This window comes from Ambystoma mexicanum, chromosome 1q, assembly GCF_040938575.1.
Source record: "Ambystoma mexicanum isolate Mex_15411 chromosome 1q, UKY_AmexF1_1, whole genome shotgun sequence".
NCBI lineage: Eukaryota > Metazoa > Chordata > Amphibia > Caudata > Ambystomatidae > Ambystoma > Ambystoma mexicanum.
In genome coordinates this window covers 1165176589-1165197445 of record NC_090922.1, presented here as the reverse complement: position 1 = coordinate 1165197445, position 20857 = coordinate 1165176589, and the positions used below count along the sequence as shown (strand labels likewise).

Below are 20857 nucleotides of genomic sequence, written 5' to 3'. Positions count from 1 at the left end.
CATGCCAAAGCATCCCACTAAGCTACGCCAACCCTCTCACCACCTACTACCATATTACCCCATGCTTAGGATCCATGAGTCTCCTAAGATCTAGAGCCCAAGTTCACACCCCGGTACTCTCAAGGCCTATACTGGGTACGACCAGGAGACGCAGACTCGCCTCTTGCACCTACCAGTGTTCTCCCGTCACCTGGAAACAGAGTAGCCCACCACCAAATCTTCCCCAGATCACTCTCATCAACCTACTCAGGACATGCATATCCCCAACTCAGAAGTCAACCATTCTGGACACCACAGGTCAACCCAAATCCCAGCCTACTAACACATCACACGTAGATCCAACCCCCACCCCCGACCTACACAATCCGTCACCCAAAACTCACCTTAAAGGGACACTATTGAATATCTGATCCCTAGGGGCACATGCCACTGATGTACACAACCTCATATTGGAACACCAACTAGACTTACTAGCAATGACTGAAACCTGGCCCCACTCAGCATCAGGCCCTCTACTAACCGTAGCCATCCCACCAGACTACACAATTCTCAGAACTGACCGCCAAGATGGTACTGGAGGAGGAGTAGCCATCATTGCCAAAACCCCCTTACAGTTTAGAGCCTGTAACACAGATAAAATAGACGGCTATGAGCTTTTAACCCTTAAACTAACGGCTGACCCCAAGACAACCTTCAATTTCCTCCTAGTCTACAGAGCACCTAGTTCTTCTAATCATCCTGATATAGATCTCCCCTTACTTGTTACCCTTCTCTTCAAACCTAAAACTACATTCATAATTATTAGGTGACATAAACCTGGGTTTCAATGACACTTGTGATCATAAAGCTGCAGCCTTTCACACAGCATTACAAGAAATGCAGTTCTCCCAAATCGTCAATGCACCTACCCACACCAAAGGCAGAATCCTAGATTGGATCTTAACACTTAATACTAAAGTATCCCTTGAAGACATTCTAAAATCGTGTGTTCAGACCACTTCTTTATTCGCTTTAATGTATTAACCACAAAAACCCAAGAATCACCCTCACCACCTCCCATTCCTAAATTGGTGAGAAATGCACGAAAGCTCACAACAGAAAATGTGACCCCAATCCTTAATAAACTACTTGAGGCACAGCCTATTATAAATTTCAACCCTCACAGTATATCCCATTTCTACCATTCCTGTTTGAAAATGCTACAGATGAAGTAGCCCCACTCAAGTCCAAACTACCCAGAACTAAACGTAGCAATTCTTGTTTCAATGACAAATTTATTGAACTCAGAAGAAGCAAAAGAGCACTAGAACATCAAACCAGAAAAAAAACCTTCAATTGAGTCCAAAAAAGAGCTCCAGCTACTCTCACATAAATACAAACTCGCAGTTATTACACACAAAGCCAGTAGCCTGAACCTACGCATTACTAATGCAGCGTTAAATAGTAAAGAACTATTTGCCATTCTTAGAGACCTGGAAACACCTATCCTTCCTCTCACCCCAGCCATCGCTAGCAAAGCATGGTGTACCACCATACAGAATGCCCTAGCCACCAAAATTAAATCCCTCCAAGACAAAATCATTTTGAGAAGAAAATTACTGGCCCACAGTGCCAACACCGCCTCAAGTGTCCTAACCGATTACATGGTCTCAGCTACCCAGTTTAATTTTACCCCAGTCACCGAAGACCAAGTACTAAAGACTATTGCCTCCCTCATACCTTCACACTGCAAAGGAGACAATTTTCTTGCCAAACTAGTTAAGTTTTTTACTCCTACGCTAGCTCCCATCATCACCAATTTCATTAACGCTTTGTTCAGTACCAACTCTGTCCCTGCCGACATCAAAGAAGCCTGGGTCAAAAAACCCACCCTAGACCCCACACCCCCACCAACTACAGACCCATTACTACAGTCTCCTTCTTCCTCAAAATAATCAACAAAATTGCTTACACCCAAGTACAAACTCATCTAGAAAACAACCACCTACAAGGCGAGAGGAAATCTGGCTTTTGTCCCAAACGCAGTACGGAGACAGCATTACTTGATCTAAAAAACCAAATGGACGCTATCAGAGACTCAGGTAATCTATGCATCCTATTACTACTTGACTTGTCCGCCACGTTCCATCTAGTGGACCATAACAAACTTTGCCTAACCTTATCTAAAAACTTTCAATTCTCACACAACGCAACCACTTGGATCAAATCATTCTTATCTGAACGTACTTCTAGAGTAGCCATAGGGGAGGAGGCGGCGGATCTTGTAACAGTCCCCATAGGCATACTGCAAGGATCATGCCGCTCCCCCTCTCTCTATAACGCCTACACGAAACGTCTCTTCACAGCATTAGATGCTATGGGAGTTATCTATACTAACTTTGCAGATGATACACAGATACTCATCCCAATCACTGGCAACGAAGAACAGGACACCATACTCATAAATTAAATATATTCTCTTATTCAGAACTGGATGGCAACTAGAAGTCTATGCCTTAATGGAGAAAAGACTGAGATTCATAGTGTAGGTTCCTCAGCCCAATTAAAAAAAATACACCAAGATTACACTTCTATTGTTATAGATGGTACTCCCATTCCCATCTACAACCAAGTCAAAACATTAGGGGTTTACCTAGATTCAAGCCTAATCATGAGCAAACACATCAACTCACTCGCCTCACCCATAGCTTACACAGCCAAACTAATTTCCCTCAATCGACAGTTTCTTTCTACACACGACTGCATTACTCTAGCAAGAGCGCCTATCCTGTCTAAGTTAGACTATTGTATCATACTCTTATTAGCCACCACCAAGAAAAATCGAACCAAATTGCAATTACTGTAAAATAAAGCTCTCAGAGCAGCATTGGGTATCAACAAAAGGAACCACATATCACAGTCTAGGAGAGAGGCACGCTGGTTACCCATATAAGCAAGAATAATGCACAAAACTCTCACCACCACACACAAATGTATTACCCAACACGCCCCCACCTACCTGAACAAAGGTCCTACTCGGAAAACTTCACCTAGACTCCTTACATCTAAGTTACTCATTCCCACTTCAGGAATTCCAGAACAGGAGAGTCAAGCTTCCCTGTAGCAGTGCCCAGAATATGGAAGGCACTCCCTGAAAATATAAGCAATGAACCGTGCCACACACATTTTAAGAAACTAGTAAAAACCTGGCTATTTAACAAATTCTAACCTAACCGCATCATAAGTCTCACCCATAACGTTATGACTGAGGTAACTGATTTGCTGTATCTGTTTATGTACTATTTCTGTCAATCCATGTCTGTGTAACCACATTGCCATTGTGCGTGTCTTATCACCTGACTTTTTCCCTGTAACCAGAACGTTTTTACTACAATACTGTAACTTACGCAGTGATACCTCCGGGTTTGGGCGTGTAATCAAATGTAATAAATAAATAAATAAAAATAAATAAATATCTAGGTTAACGTCATCAATGACGAGTTTTTACTATAAGTATGGTGTTTTTTATGAAAATTACTGAGAGGACATGCACTGAGACGTTCGTTGATGTCCGTTGTCCTCCCTGTTTTAGATAATTTATATTAAAACAGTCAACCTTTTTGCCAACTACCTGAGTTTTTTCGATTATTGATGTTTGAGTAACTTATGCATCCCCATTCATCTCAAGGGTATTGTTACCTCATTTTAAAGGGCTGAGGGTCTCCAAGTTCAGTATTGTTAAATGCAAGTAAAGGCTGTTTATTATCTTAGAACTAACTTAGACTAACACAGGAATTGTAGCACTCACGTATAACGTTAAAGATCCACACTCGAGCGAGAAGCTTAAGTGTTTTTAAAACATTGTCTAAAGTCTAAAGACTGTTGCTGTATAACAGAGTGGTCAGGTGTCCCTAATTAACAAAAGGGAGCGCTTCCTAAAACATTACCGAATACCTAACATTGTCTCTATACAAGTTACAAGTTACAGAGAGTGAAAACTACTTCAAATGGAGGTTGCATGTGCCTAATTGTAATTCTCAACGGAAGCCAAAACTTCAGTCTTTACCGTTACATGGGATTACAATTAATTTTTCAACTTTAAAATCTACTTGAAAGAGAGATTTGGTCTCTTTCAAAGAAGTAATAGTCTAAAGCATTGAAGAGAAGAGCAAGCATTACCCAAGCCAATAGGCACCCCCTTTTCATAGTGAAACCAGTATTGCCAAGAGTAAAAGAACCATCTAACTACACTGTGAAGTTGTTAACACTCAAGTGGCATATGAAACACATACACCAATGTTACCGGAAGCTGACAGAGTGGCACATAAGCTTCTGGGTAATTACTTGGGCTGATGAACTGACAGAAGGTTGGGAGCAAAAATGGGGAAGGGGAACCAAATGCTTGTGAAGAACACTTTGAAGTAAAATACAACCTGTGGTGTGAAAGACTGCTGAAGCTAGAAAGGAGAGAGTCTTGTGGGAAGAAACATGTTATTGCTGTGGTAGTCAGACAGACAAGGTAAAAAAGGTTGCCCCTTTTCAGAAAGTCATTAAAAGGAAGAGTGCCTTGCCTACCTGAACAGGTTGATGTGTCTTGTCAAAACCTACCAAATAATTCAACAGTACTGAGTAGTAGTAGTAATACTTGAACTGTGCTGGTATATCAAGTTGTCAGCAGATGTCACATTGTAGTGGTTTGAAGCAGTAACATACTGTGGGACAAAGGGGTTAGTTCTCATAGTCCCAACAGTAGAAGGGTGGTTGTTGAAAATAGAAGCAGCAGCACAGAGAAAGCATCCTGGCAAATATACCAAATGTAAAGATGTAACTGAAGAAGTCCTAAAGAATTGTGTATTATTTACATTGGGGAATATTACACCTTGTTTTGAAATGTAGCAAATTATCTTGAAGAAGAGACAAGTTATCATCATAAACAGGATTGCCATTGGTGCTATTTCCTTTTCTGGAAATTGGAAAGGGATCTTTTCATCCAGGAACAAAGAGTTGTTACCAGTGAATGTTTGTTTGATGAACTTTTGCTTTGATTTGTAACTATTAAGATCTGCTTCAAAACCATTCTTTTCCATTGATGAACATTTTTGAAGTTTACTTTAAAGTCTGGGGAAGGGACCTTACTCAGGATAGGAGAAGGCCATTCAGACATTGTGTTAATATTATTTATTATATTGTGTTGCTATATAATTTCTTTTGTTTAATTGTTGTTTAGTACGAGGGCCAGTTTTCCCGTGCTACAGAATGTTCGCTTAGCCTTTAGACTAGGTAGGGAATTCCTCTCTAGAGTAGGGTAAGCTTACCGGCACCGTTGTTTCCGGAACGGCAAACTTATAATGGGAAAAAATCCCCAAACCTACATAAGCAAATCAAACCTACTATTGGAAAACTTGTTAGAGCTATTTGAGAAGGTCACAGCAAAACAGAAAACAAACTCTGCACATGCTCTAAACATTCAAGCACTAACTTGGAAAGTGTACAACTTGCTGCTTATAACGTTAAACCTCCTTAATTGTCACACTCTCTGGTTCGATTCAGCTGTGTACTGTTGTTTTAAAAAATGTCATACTGTATTGACGGGCTGGTTCTCAGTAGATTGCCTAATGAGAACATGGCATGATTGCAGTTAGCCCCCGCCATTGACCTATTTGGATCCATGTGAGATGAAAAGCAGCACTTTATTGTTCTTATTAGGAGAACAGTCAGAGAAATGCTACACGTTTGCATGTTTTGTAAAGTGATGATATTGGTAAATAGTGTCATTTTTGATTGCCCGTGAGCATCCGAGAAACAGCCCGACAGCGATATGACTACGGCAAGTAAGTTGGAGAGCAGGGGATAGGGGAGCAGATGCGAAGCTGCAAGTGTAGGTTAGAAGATTGGAGTGGTGTGGAGTGGGTGGGAAGATGGCGGGAGGGTTTGAGCGGTAAGCAGCTTACTTTGAACCCATGCTAAGGTCGTTAATTTAGCCCAGGTTTGGAGTAACCTGATTGGCAGCGCATCTGCCCGGGTGCTAATTATCAATGCAAGTCTCCAGAACGAGAGAATGGCTAAATATATTGTATCTCAAACAGGCAAGCTTAGGGACTCTGGTATGGAGTAAACTATGTCTCTACAACTTTCAAGATTCTCTTAAAAAGCACATAATTCTACTTCCTCAGTAAAATAACTTTGTTGACTTCAGTTATAATTTGCACCAACTTCAAACATAATAGAATTCCTGATATGGGGTTTGTTTAAGCGCCTTCTCTCAAACTTTCTTACAATGTCTCTTGATTCTTGACAATGCATGTTCCAGTTTCCCCCTAACAGACATTTGACTGGGGTAGATGAAGCAGAGGAGGGGTGCACATGGTGCCTTTGAGGATACGGAAGCGTTTTACATCTTTTTGCAGTATACTGGGGGACTCTTATGATAATTGGAAGACCGTTACACTACTGCAGCAATATGCATAATCGGAAATGATTTCCAGGGACATTATCGTGGGAATAGAGAGTGGAAAAAAAAAGAAATGTTACACTTGCAATGATCACATCAACCAGGCAGGGGGCAATGGGTTCCAAAGAAACGTTTTGGTGCAACATGTATAGTTGTGGCCACTAGCCATTAACAAAGGCAATGGATAGTGGGCCTCAAAGATACCTATTGGTGCAACATGTACAGTGGCCACAGCCAAAGGCCATGGCGAGTGGGCCCCGAATAAATGTATTGTTGCAACATATACAGTGATCACGGCCAAAGGCCATGGCTAGTGACCCCAAAGAAACGTGTAACAACATTACAATGGCCAGAGCTAGTGGGCCCTGGAATAACAAAATGATGTAATGATGTGAAAAAACCTTAGTTAAGAGAGAGTTAAGCTGATCAGATCAAATACAGCAAAACCCTTGAAATCCAGCAGATGTGGGAAGGGATGATCATCTTAACTCGGTGTCCCACTGTTAATGTTCCCCAAGATGTAATTTTATATGTCATTGTGACTCCCTTCTGTTCCAATATGTATGTGCTCATGGGCTTTCAATGTGGTGACACCAAGTTAAGAATTTCAAGGGTTTTGTTGCGTTAAATCCAATCACCTTAGCTATAATTTAACTAAGGTTCTTTCACTGAATATATTCTTTCCCTATGCTATGAACAATAAAAAGGATTAAAATCACCATTGGTAATGTGTTAAGGAAAGTAATATCTGTCTGGTAAATGTAATGGTGTGGAAGAAGGAAGCTGAAACAAAGATGGAATATTTGTGGTTAAAGACTTATTAATGAAACAGAAACCCTCACTATGCCTATTTCTAAGAGGGATTTCTCTGCCTCAAACTAAATCTCAAGGAACTGTCAGAATGTCCATATAAATGAAAATCCATCATTATGTGTCAGAACCTATGCTTAACCCTTACACTACAACTAAATCTAATGTTGTCCAACAGAACGTTCTTTCTCCTGGTGTATGGGTAGTATAATGTGCTCTTGTAAATACAATGCCAGGTGGGAATGGCTTCCTTCCTCTGGCTTGCAGCAACCACACATACATTTCTCTCCCCAGGAGAATTACTCCCTTCTCCTGGTGTACGTATGATGTTCCCAGAAATGTCCTCTTGAACACAAATGCCAGGGGGAATGACTTCCTTCCCCTGGCTGGTAACTCCAGCACTTTGTACAATCAATTTCTTATATAAGGAGAATGGCTCCCTTTACCTGGTATTGATCAGCACTGTCCAATGACAGGGGGAATGACTCCCTTCCCCTGGTGCCTCTTCTGCGTACTTGACTGATTTTGAATTTCCCACCAGGGGAAGGCCTCCCTTTTCCTGGTGTTTGAAGGTTTTTTTCTCACTTGGGTTTTGCATTGGCACTTTTCCACAGAATCAACAAAGTAGTCTTACTTATCTAATCTCGAGGTCTCAGACTCTTCTCTAGTAGTGGTCAGGGGGCTTACCCATGCCACTGATAGAGGGAGGATGACCTCAGATGCACTTCTGTCTCTTTTGTTGGGTTCCCAGACCGTTCTTTGCTGGTTAGTGGACTTATTCCTGCCACTGGTACGAGGAGGATTTCCTCAGATGCACTCTTCACTTTTATTCGGGTCCTAGACCCATTTCTGGTGGTCAGTGGTCTTATTCCTGCCATTGGTACGAGGAAGATTCGCTCGCATGCACTCTTTACTTTTGTTTGGGTCCCAGGCCCTTGGAGCACTTGCCCTGGCCTGGAGCTGAGACCTCTTAACTCCCCCACATCCCTACCGGTGCGCCCGTGCTTCCCATTACTTTCTGGGACTTGCTTGCACGGCACTGGTCTCTTCGGGGATTGGGTCAGTCTCCTTCCCGCTGTCTGCAGCCAGTTGCTTCTTCTCTGCTTATGTGTTGGCTCGCCTGTTGAGGCTTCTTGCAGTCTTGGCACCATTCAGGGACCAAACAGACCACCTTCTTCTGGAGATCGTGCCACTGCCTTGCCTATATGCAGCTGACCTCGGTCCTGCCGATGGAGAACCCATCACAGACTCTTTCAGCTACCCGACGGCATCCTCTGCAGAACCCTTCCCTCAGGTTCACCACATACTTCGAAACTCCCGTGTTCTCTGACCAGGGAGGAAGGCAAAGTCTTGGAGTCCTTCTTTGCTTTCCTTCCTATGGGGCTTCCTCCGCCCCAGCATAACGTAAACACCCGTTGTCAATAGCTCATTGGTATTCCTCATGTATCCTGTGAGCCACCTCGTCTCAGTACCAGTAAAGTCAATAATCCTTATGCTTCTATGTTCTTCTTAGTCCTAGTATGTTCTATCTAAGTTGTATTCCTGGTCTCACAGAAATACATTGGTTTACTATCAATGCAGTGGTTGGCAGTTGAGGGGGTGGTGGGCTAAAGCATGCATTGGCGTGATGTTATGTAGCTTGTTGTACCCAAAGTGATTTCCCTTATCCCCAGAGTGGGAGTCCCTCCCCATGAGGAACTCCCGCAGTATATCACCCCTAGGGGGACTATTGGGTAAGGGCCACACCTGCCTAGCCTCAGCGGAAAGGACTCCCCTTGGGAAGAAGTGGGAAGAAGTGACAATACTTAGCGAATCGTCACATTAATCAACACCAAACTATGAATTCCTTATTTCTCAAAATCTTGTTCAGTAGACAAATCATTTCAAATATTAAACGCAAATGATTATTAGCCCTGAGATACTCTCGAGCTCTATCTTTGCAACCTCACATTGCTCATCATCTCTGGTATTTTTCTTCAAGATTACTTAAATGTAAAAAGTAGAAGCCCTCGGGTGAAGTTTCTGTTTCAGCAAAGTAAATCTAAGATGGGAGCAAGCGTCGACCATCAAATTAAAATAAAGCAGTCCTAGTAGCGTTGTGTCAAAATAAAAGGCCTATACTAAGAGAAACCTACTGCCAATATCTTACACTAAATACAAAAGAGTGTGGGATAAGGGATTCAAATGAAGGAAAAGTGTTCACAAATAATAGGACAGGATGTGAGTGCCTTGAGGTATAGTATGGTATGGTATTGTTTATTTATATAGCGCCTATACACAGGCAAGTGTTTCAAAGTGCACAAGGAGGGTGGGAACATGGGGAAAAACAACAGTCGCTCAGAGTCTTTGAATTTCTGAGACGATAATAGTCTGCACAGGCAGAGTAAGTGCATAAAATACATTTAACAGTTTGATATACAGGAAATAGGCCTAGCAGTGATTCTGCAGTTTTACCAGGGCAATTAAAGGGTGAAGGCAGGGGAGAACAGACAGACGATCTTCAGGCATGGTCCGTACGGATCGTGTAAATGCGCAAACGGTCACAGGGAGGGGGAAGTCCAAGTGCAACCGGACGGTGGGGGCTGGGGTAAGTGCAGAGAGAGCCACTCTCTTTGGTCTTAAGTGCAGTGAGTGTGGGAGGGGTGTAGGGCCCTGAGGGAAGTGCCAAAGAGGACTGGCAGGGGTGCCAGGGAGCTGTGAGACTCTGAGGTACACCAGGTGGCCTGTCAGCAAGCTGTAGGAAGAGGAGGGAGAGAGGGAAAGAGCAGAGAACTAGGTTTGGAGGGTAGAGGGAGGGAGAAGGAAGAGGAGAAGAGGAAGGTCTTGAGGAATTTCTGGAACTTAGGAAGATCATCAGGCACAAGTTGGAGGGCGGCTGGGAGGCTATTCCAGAGGGTGGCACCTGCTGAGGATAAAGATCTCCCTCCAAATCTCTGCTTGGAGAACCGTCTCACTTGCAGAATGTTGGCAGTAGATGAGCAGAGGGCTCATTAGGGACAGTATTTATGTATGCAGTGTTGCAGGTAGGTAGGTCCCAGACCCCAGAAAGCCTTGTGAATAATGCAGAGGGTCTTGAACTTGATTTTAGCAGCCATCGGGAGCCAGTGAAGGGATTTTGGCGCCAGAGAGATGCGGTCCCTGGGCTTGAGGCCAAGGATAAGTCTAGCTGTTCTGTTCTGGAAGAGTTGCAGAGGGTGCAGGGCAGAAGAAGGGAGGTTGAGGTTGAGGAAGAGGCTGTTGCAATAGTCCAATCTAGAGAGAACCAGAGCTCTGGAGACAGTGATCTGCTGGGGGAAAGTGAGAAAAGAGTACCACTCTCCACTTTGCAATTGACATGCCTCGAGGCATTTCCCTGATATCTTGGATTGACAAGGTAATTTTGGATACATTATTTTATAGTGTTCATTTAGTTATTTTGGTTAGTCCTCTCTTTACCGGTTTACTTTTTTATCTAATATTATTTTGAGGTTACCTAAGCTAAGTATCCCCACATCCATCCGCACTTGATATTCCATTTCTGTTGCCATGCACTTACAAACTGCTATTGGTTCGATTTGCATTGATTGCATTTTGTAATTGCTTAATTTGAAAACACCATGCATGAGTTTTCTCGCAGAGAAGTCTTTCCGTATTGATTGGACTGGATAATCACTAGGAAGTTGAATTAAATGGTGAACCTTTTGTTGAGTTATCATTCAATAATTATGGATTACGTTGATGAAGGGAAGTGTTGTTCCCGAAACACGCTGTGCCAACTTATTTGCTAATATAAAGAAGAACTGCCTATGGATTTGTTTTGATTACATCTTTCGTTTATGAATATCTACGGTATGATTCATACACACCAATTGTAATACTGTTTACTGGCTGATTTTCAGTACAAAGGTGTGCAGGGGATGGGAGTGCCTGAGATTATTTGGACACCATTTTGTATTCTTCTATGTTCATATCCTACTCTGCGTCAGGTTAGCGCTACCTCTCCAAAGTTAGCTTTTTATTAATTTCAGTAGTACCAGGTGTGCCATTATACAACACTCGTACGCTACCATATGTAAGGAACTCATGGAGGCAACAGTAAGGACAGACACAAGTGATCATAGTTCAAGGGTGTTTATTGAACTTTATAATGGGTGAAATAAACACCTAATCTAAACCTAAATCTAAGATGCTAGCAAGCTATTACCATCAAATAATAATACATTACTGTTTGTAAATTATTAATTATTCCTTTTTCATACATATGAAAGAACTATAACCCTGATTTAAGAGACATATTTTTTGCAACACATACTTATATCAGTCGTGATCAGCAACGCATGCTGGGGATGCAAATGATTGTTCAATTGCCTACGGCATAAGGCTCAACCATGACACCAGCACAAACAAATCACCCCTATTATTCACTGCACCTACCTTGCATCCTAGCTCAGTGTCCACTGTACCCTAATAATGTAATCAATGGTCAGTGCTCATGGCTTGCAGCCATGTCCAGTCTGAAAATCCATTGCCCAACGAGCAAATCAGAGTACACACTTGCATTTGCTGAGGGCCAGGCTCACTACCCAGACACCAAATGTATATCTCTAGTTTTTCTACTTACATTCTTACACTTTAGAACAATAAAACACAAGACATATTTCCAAACACATGCTTTAAGGTCCTTGCTAATGTTCATCGCGCAGGTTTGTTGTAATCTAGACCACCACTTCAGCCTGTAACCACAAGCAGAATATTTTTCACATTCAAGCCTACCGCTTTGACCATGCCGCATGCCCCAATATGCAAATTACAGTACACATTTTTCTTTGCTGATGGCCAGGCCCATTACCCAGACACCAATGTTATATCACTGTGTTATGTTCTTACATTTTCAGACTTTCAAAAAAATAAAACATAGGGCATATTTGCAAAACCATGCTTTGAAGTTCTTGCTGACCCTCCTCATGAATATTTGCTGCAATCCCATCCAGCATTTCAACCTGTACCCACGAGCAGCCTTTTCTTTCCCATTCAAAACTATCCCGATTTCGAAAAACTTTACCACATAGTAAGTCCCTGGTGGCCATGCCCACTTTAACCCCATTTCTGGTTCTTTGTGGTCATAGCCAGTAGCCAGATTGTCCAGCTATGATCCGGACAATCTGGCCACTCCCCATGGCCACAGGCTATACTTCAGACACCAAAGGTATATGACTATTTTTTGTACCTACATTATGACACTTTTCAAAAAATAAAAACAGACACATTTGCAAAATCATGCTTTCAGGTCTATGCAATGGTCCTTACACGAGTTTGCTGCAAATCTGCCATGTTTTATTTTTTCAAAAGTGTCAAAATGTACGCACATAAAATAGTCATATAACTTAGCCCCCGCTTGACAAAATCCATGCAGCCTTTACCCAGACATTCAAGGTTGGGTCTATAATATTTCTGAAAACATGTGTCTACATTCGTCTAACAGCGACAACGTTATAAGCCATCTAAAAATGTTAAGAAACCCCTCTAATGTTGATGCCCCCTCTTGACAAAATCCCACCAAATTTTGTAAAAACATTCATATCTAGGTCTAAAATCTTTTTGCAAAATATTGTGCAGATTCATCAAATGGCACCTCATTTATAAGCCTTTAAAATATTTTGGGACTGCCCCTCTAATTTTGTTCCCTCTTGACAAAACAGCACCACACAATTCAGAGTCAGGTCTAGAAATCAATTGCCATATTTCATGCAGTTTCACTGAGTGGCGTCAAAGTTATAAGCCATCCAAAAACTCAGAAATAGGCATAGATGTCTCCGAACATCGGAGATGTTCCCGAACATCAAAGAACTGCCACGGACATCTGGACTGTTCGTGGATGTTGTAGTAGAAAAAACACCAGTTCTTGGGGCTTTTTAAGGCCATATCCCATCCCATCCTCATAACCCCTCACCTCTCCAGAGATTGTTTCATTAGATTGACAAGTGCAATGTTGTATTTTTTAATATGTTTTTACAGCACTGTCTGCGGACACCAGCCGATGTCCGCGAATCCAACCATCCAACCAGTGGGCACGTCCAATGTCCGCGGACATCACGTCGTCCTCTGAACCAATAAGAGGCCTGTCCACGGACCGAACAGGGAAGTGAGTCCGCAGACCGAACCCAAATATCACTCATTTTGTTGCACCAAATTAAACAAAACCTTTTCGGGACCCAGTCACCGTTCTTGCAGCAAATCTGGTGAAAATCCATCCAGCGGTTTGGGCTTTAAGCGTGAGGCAAGTTTTTTTTCCATTGCATCTATGGGAAAAACCAAAAATTTTGGAGCCCTCCCTATAACTTTTCCCTTCTGCACGATACCTCACTATTCTTTGCAGAATCAATCTGACTGGGTCTTATGCCTTTTTTGTAGAGTCTGGAGAGGATTTGTCCAGGGGGGCCAAAGTTATAAGCCACCCAAAAAGTGTTCTTCCTCTGGGTTGAGCAACTTAACCATAACTACAGGACCGCTAACGCAGGCCCTGTAATACTTCATTTTATGTGTGTGTGAGCGAGAGGGAGACAGAGAGAATGTGTGAACCCAGAAACAAATTGCCATATAAAATCAAAAACAATGTGTTTTATCAATGTTTTCCTCACTTGGAATATTTGTGACTCGTGTAAGGAAGGCATTGTAACAAAGTAAGACAGACACAAGTGATCACAGTTCAAGGGTGTTTATTAAACTGTAAAATGGGTGAGATAAACACCTAATCTAAACCTAAATCTAAGATGGGAGCAAGCTTCGAGCATCAAATGATAATAATACAGTCCTAGTGAAGTCTAGTCAAATGAAAAGGGCCTATACTAAGAAAAACCTATTGCCAATCCTTGCCGCTATGCTACAAAATAAGAGTGGGATAATGTTCACAAGAAAAGAAAGAAGTATTCACAAAATGATAAGTCAGGATGTTATGGCCGGGGTCTCCCTTTCCCACGTTTTCTGCACGGGACAAGGTAGGACTCTTGGGCACAAAACACTCCTGGGCTTCTGAGACTGTTCGTTTTCTCTATATCAGGGCCTTCTGTGCCCATGTCTCTTCTCATGCAAAGTCTCTTGCTTCAGAGGGCCGGATATGACCAAACAACAAAACAACAAAACAAAAGTGTGTTTGTTTAATCTTCAGGTCAGGTGATTACCCTTCACCCTTGGCTACCCCTCAGCCGGGCTCTGATCCTTCTCTCAGACGTCAGCCTCCCTCAGTCGGGCTCAGGCCAACCATTCACTGTGGACATCCCTCAGTCGGGTTCATACTTGTCATCACAAGTCAGTTTACTTAGCTTCTTTACAATATGGGATACACTTTCCGTAGCTTTGCTCTTGACGTCCCTCAATCGGGTTCACTATCACCTTTCAATCACAATCTCCTCCGCTTGCAATATTCAAACAAAAAGTCTCAATGTCTTTTTAAACAACCTGCTCGTTTTGGGTAGGCCCCCTCATCCAAACTCAGACCTTCCAAAACACTTGCCAGTTTTAAACAGATGCTTCCAAAGGGCGATCACGTCTCGCTGGGTCACTCTGTTAGGCCTATGGCCCTTTGCTAATTACAGTTTGCACAGCGTTCCCCTCAGCCGTGTGAAAACGCCTGTTTCACAATTCCCTTTGTCGTTTTCAAAACTTCCCAATTGTCAAAATCTTCTACAGGGTGAGAAGGATTTTAGATTGTAAAGGGGTTTGGCTTGACCCTTTTATGACCATCTTGATACCACACGCCTGCCTTCCCTATGGCCTCTTGGTATTTGTAGTGTTTATACTAAAGTTCCTTTAGACATTCTCTTTGTTCAGGAGAGGGGTATCAGCTAGAGTCCTTCGAATGAGCACCCACGTGGCAAAAAGTAGCAAGTTTGTTCACAACAAAAGACCCCTGTCTATCAATCTTCTTAATCTTGCCACTACAACCCAAGACCCCTGTCTATCAATCTTCTTAATCTTGCCACTACAACCCTGAGTCTAACACAGTCCGGTCTCCTATAAGGTTCATCAGGTTCATCCGACTCACCGGCTGTGCTGAACTCGTTGGTGTTTCTTATGTCGTTAGAGTCAAGGATGGTACCACGATGGCAACCGCATCGCCCCATCCTGGCTATCAGTGCGGGAGAGTTCTGTGTACCGCTGATATCCGTCATACCATTCGTCAGCTGCGATTCCCAGTCTTCGCAGGTCTGGGTTGAAAAGGTCAAGGGCAACTCCCTCCTTGTCCTTTGAGGTCTCGTCGCCTTTTTCCTCCGTTTGAACTGCTGCACTGGAATAGCTGTTTCCTCGTGCGCTCAGCCATGCTCAGAGTGTGCTCTTATGCTCCACATTTTATTCCGATGGGGAAGAGAATTGGAAGTCGGGTGTGTATGGTTATCAGCAATTTTCTGACTCTGCCTGGCCTCAAGACTGGGACAACCTGGCAGGCTTTCATGTGGAATTATAGCCCTTGTATTCCAATTGGAGTCTTTCTACTTCCTAGTTCATCAACTCTCGACCTGGGGGAGTTGGTAAACATTGAGGGGTGAGAATTGTAGGGGTTGTGAGATGAATGGGAGAAATCTATAAAATAATAGTTTGGAGATCTCTCGAGGGAATGACCGGGATTATTGTTGTGACATGAATAGGGGGGATTGTGGGAACTGTAGTGTTTTGTCAAAGTAGACTGGGAGATCGGAAAATAATAATCAGAGGGACGAGGAGAAGTATGACTGGGAGTACTCCGGTAGGCAACAGGAAAATAGGTATACTGGGAGCTGGAACAGGGTTTGGGTTCCTAATAGGTTCACCAGATGCAGAGGCGTTGTTGGATTTTAGTAAGGGAGATTCATTGGGTGGAATGGAGGTTGAACAGCCTATAAAAGCCTCAGGGACTTTGTCCCCTTCATCCTCTTCCTCAGCCCCTGAATAAGAAATTCTTGGGGTCTAATCGGGAGAACACCCTTAGGTTTCTCACACTTGTGATCCATTTATTTTTAACATCATCACTATCCTGGTTCATGTTAACACATTGCTTTCCTGACAATGACCATTCAAATGTTATATTAGTTGTTTAGATTGCATAAAATGAGCATTGGAAAATCGGAGCAGTGTGCACAAGGATGCATGATGAAAACTGTGCTCTAAATTTCTGTGTCCTCGGTTACAGTTAATGTGAGACAGTATGCCTTTCACTAGAGCAATACACACCTTTTATACATGAAATAATCTGTGAGATGTCACCTTCTTCTCTTTTGGACTTCATCAAGTTTGAAACTACTGCTTGCTGCTGATCACCAGAGATAGAACCAAGAATCTCATTCATTTCTTTCTCATTTAGTTCCACCTGCTAAAACATACAACAAAACGTGACTTTATGAATCATCTAAAATGACATTGACTCATCAACATGTTTTTATTTACCTTTATTTTTAGAATAAACAATAAGAACGACCAATAATGCACCAATGAAAAGTTATTTTAGCAATGCTATTGCTTCCTTCAGAAAGTCTAAAATGACTCCATGACCCATAATGCACTTGCCTCATTAAAGAGTACTTTGAACTACTGTTAACAGAGATTTCGCTTTGTAATCATCTGACCCCTAGCCCAAGCCCAAACAGTATCCCATTTCTTGTGTTGTTAGGGGAATGCAGTGAGAGCTGAGAGGGCTGTGGTGGATCTGCCTCACACAAAGCATGGGAGACATCTACAAGGAAGGGTGATTCAGGGTCAAGATTGACATGCTTTCCCAAAGCCAACAAATTGTAAGCGTTTTGAATCATCTTAACTCTGTCATAACTAAAGATTTTGCTGTATATTGTAAGGGTCTTGTTATGCTATTTCTTCTCCAGGACCCAATGGCCATGTCCATCAGCACTGTTGAGCAGCCCCGACATTTTGCCCTCTAAAACTATTCCATTTACCCCCCTCCAAAGGTATTTCCACTGAATCCCTAGGTATTCCATTGGCAATGCAAACATTTTCTTGGACTGGACTGAGGCACCTCCTTTGCTGTCAAATTTTGGCAAAACTACTTGATGGATTTAAACTGAACCAAAAAAGGAATATCTATGGCTCCTTGTGCCCAACTTGTTTCTTATTTGGTGCAAATCCGTACTGCGGTTTCCACGCTATTGTTATTCAATGGAAGCACATTTTTCTCTATGGGAAAATTAATGGCAGTACACTAAACACAGCTTTTTTTTGATTTCTTAGTAACTTTTTAAATCGTTTAATGAACTATTCCTAATGTTTTCAGTTTGGAGGAGCACGTGCCAAACAATATTCTGTGGAAAATATCATTCAAATTTGTGCAGCATCAAAAGGTTTTAGCAATGGAATTTTGGGAAAAGTCAATACAAATAGGTTTTATATGGTTGTAGTGAGGTAATCATGCATAACTATTTTGGTCTTAGAAGGCAGTGCTACTATATGCATAGCTTAATCAATTTCCTGGAGAGAAAGGCTTGCATTTGGGCTAATGTGCATATCCACAATGTCTTGCGAATGTGGCTCAGAACTGGAGGTGAACATCCAGCAATGGCCACTATGTGGCGTTGTGGAATGTGTGACTTGGCTCAAATGGACTATCCTACTTTCACATTTCAGATGAATGGAGTTGTTCATGCCTTTATAAAGCCACCATAACTTTCTTGATGTTATATACATTTATATTCAATGAAAAAACGTTGTTAAAAGGACGTTATGGTTAGGTTGCACTAATAAAAACCTATGAAATTCAATGAAAAAACTTAGTTAAGGGGATGTTATGGTTATAGGTAAAACCGAAAAACCTCAGAAATTCACCAGTTATGGTAAGCTAAGTAACCATAACTCGTGCCACCACCATGCACTGTTAAGACTAACACCAGGACATCACAGATGACATTTCAAACCTATCCTACCTTCGAATAACTTTACCACATAGCCAGTCCCAGGTAGACATAGTAACTTTACCTCAATTTCTCGTCCATAGCGGTTATGGCCAGGAGCCAGATTGTCTGCGTCATGACCTTATGCCATGACCCAGGCAATCTGGCTACTGTCCACGGTCAAAGGCTATACCTCAGTCACCAAAGGTATATGACTATTTTTTGTACCTACATTATGACACTTGTAAAAAAATAAAATACAGGCACATTTGTAAAACCATGCTTTAATGTCCTTGCCAATGCTCCTCACGAGTTTGCTTGAAATCCGCCCATGTTTCATTTTTTTTAAAGTATCAAAATGTATGTACATACAATAGTCATATAACTTAGCCCCCACTTGACAAACTCCATTCAGTCTTTACACAAACATTGAAGGTTGGGTCTATAATCTATCTCAAAACTTTTGTCCACATTCGTCAAATAGCAACAAAGTTATAAGCCATCTAAAAATGTTGAGACCCCCCTCTAATTTCGCCCCCACTTGAGAAAATCCCAACAAACTTTAGAAAACCATTTATAACTAGATCCAAAATCGTTTTGACAAATGTTGTGCAGATTCGTCAAATGACACCACTTTTATATGCCTTTACAATATTTTGAGACCCCCACTCTAATTTTGCCCCCTCTTACCAGAATCCCTCAAAACTTTGCAAAACCATTCAGGATTAGTTCTAAAAATAGGAATAAAATTGCAAAATTACATGTAGTTTCAATGAGTGGCGCAAAAGGTATAAGCCATCCAAAAACTGCCTTTCCCCAACCCTCTAATGCAGAAATAGGTACAGATGTCCTAGGACATCTGAAGTGTCCGCGAACACCACAGGACTGCTCCAGGACATCTGGAGTGTTCGCAGACTTTCGGGGGTGGTGAAACACCCCGTTTATTGGCTCCTTATGACCATATCCAATCCAATCCTCATCACCCCCTCATCTCCAGAAATTGTTTGTTGAGTTTGACAAGTGCAATGCTTTTTTTTGTTTTGTTTTCACCGCGCTGTCCACAAACCCCAAAAAAGTCAGGGACTCCAAGATGGCAGGCGTTTCAGGAAAACCGACGCATTTCACCTTTTCTCACCACCCAATCAGCGGCAACATCCCGTTGTCTGCGGACCATGCACAAGTCTGGAAATTTTTCTGGTCAATCAGAGGCCAGTCTGCGGACCGAACAGGGAAGTGAGTCCGAGGAGCGGACATAGATATCACTAATTCTTTTGCCTTACGTTTTGGTAGTTTAAAAAAAAAACAACTGGACGGATTTATACCAAATTAACAAAAGCACGCTTTCAGGACCAAGCCGGCATTCCTGCCGCAAATATGGTGACAATCTGTTTTAAAAAAAACTACTGGACGGATTTACACCAAATTTGCAAAAGCACGCTTTCGTGGAATTTGTGATGTCATCTTTGATGTCCTGGGTGTTAGTGTTAGCAGTGCACGGTGGCATGAGTTATGGTTGCTTATGTTACCATAACTGCCGAATTTCAGGGGGTTTTCGGTTTTACTTTGAACCATAACGTCCCTTTAACAAAGTTTTTTCACTGTATTTCATAGGTTTTTAGTAGCGCAATTTAACCATAACGTCCCTTTAACAAAGTTTTTTTACTGAATATATATATATATATATATATAACACATTGCAGGGAAGGAAGTCATACTTGTAATGAGTAAATAAAAACACACAATCAAGCATTTCTTTATACAATGTAAATCCCCACTTAATACTAGGAGGAGCCATCTCCTGGAGAGCCTTTGGAACCCTAGGGACTAGGGTTTATGATTGAGTGCCCCCGGCCCAAAGGCATGGAATGGGATAAGCCAGCAGCAGCTGCCAGAAGTGACGGTTGAAGAAGAAGAGCAGGGAGCGAGAAAGCAGATTTCCTCTCTGGGGGCTGTGGTCTTGGACATCCCCCAAGGCAAAGAAGATAAATGCATAACATGGCCTATTTAGACCTAAGCTGCAATGGCAACAAAACGGCCGGGTCAGGTAGTGCCATCTGTGTGGGCCCAAAGCTGTTAAAATCCTGTGCCACTGTTATATCAAGGCGGCCCTGGTGAATAGGGGGGCCCGGCCTTGTGAGCCAGATGGCCTGCATGCAGAAAAGAAAAGGCATGGTGAGTGGAATCCTTCGTGTCCCCAGAAAAATAAAGGTATTGATACCCTCCATGATCGGGTGAACCATGGCACCGGCTGGCGGCCTCCCCTGGGTCACGTATACCAGGTTTGGGCCAAGGAGACCAGCATCAGCAAAACGTTGTGCTGGCCATCCTGTGCAAGGCAGGTTGCAAGGATGCATGGGCTGGGTGTCTCCAGCTAATACCAGTCCACCCTGGGGCCAGACAGGATAGGCGGAGAGAACTGGAGGGCATCCTGATGTCATGTACAGGTCTGACCGGGCGTGAGGAAGAAGTGCCCTAGTAGACAGAAGGCAGCCCCTAGGAGTCAGCAGCAGCAGTGGCGATGGGAAGATTCAGGTGCTCCAGCTACATCAACATGTCAGGAACCAGGAAGAGCTCCCTGCTTCCTGGTTACTGTCTGCATGGGGGTGGGAGCTGGAGGCCTGGAGGGCAGCGAGTCCAGAACTGGTAAGAAAATAGGTAGGAAAACAACGTGTGTATGTGTATATGCAAGCGTTTATGTGAGGATGTAAGATGTGTGTGTATGTATGCCTGCATGTAATGGGGTAAGTATGCATATGAGAGTGGAGTGTTA

The 20857-nt window shown here is 42.6% G+C and overlaps 1 protein-coding gene across 1 annotated transcript in view; it reads right to left on the bottom strand.

Moving 5' to 3' along the window:
* Positions 1-20857, bottom strand: part of LRRIQ3 (leucine rich repeats and IQ motif containing 3) — a 734547-nt gene that overhangs the window by 290192 nt on the left and 423498 nt on the right. The window contains exon 7 of the mRNA XM_069641911.1: positions 16424-16562. Within this exon, the coding sequence (XP_069498012.1) occupies positions 16424-16562 (139 nt within the window). The remainder of the gene's footprint in view (positions 1-16423; positions 16563-20857) is intronic.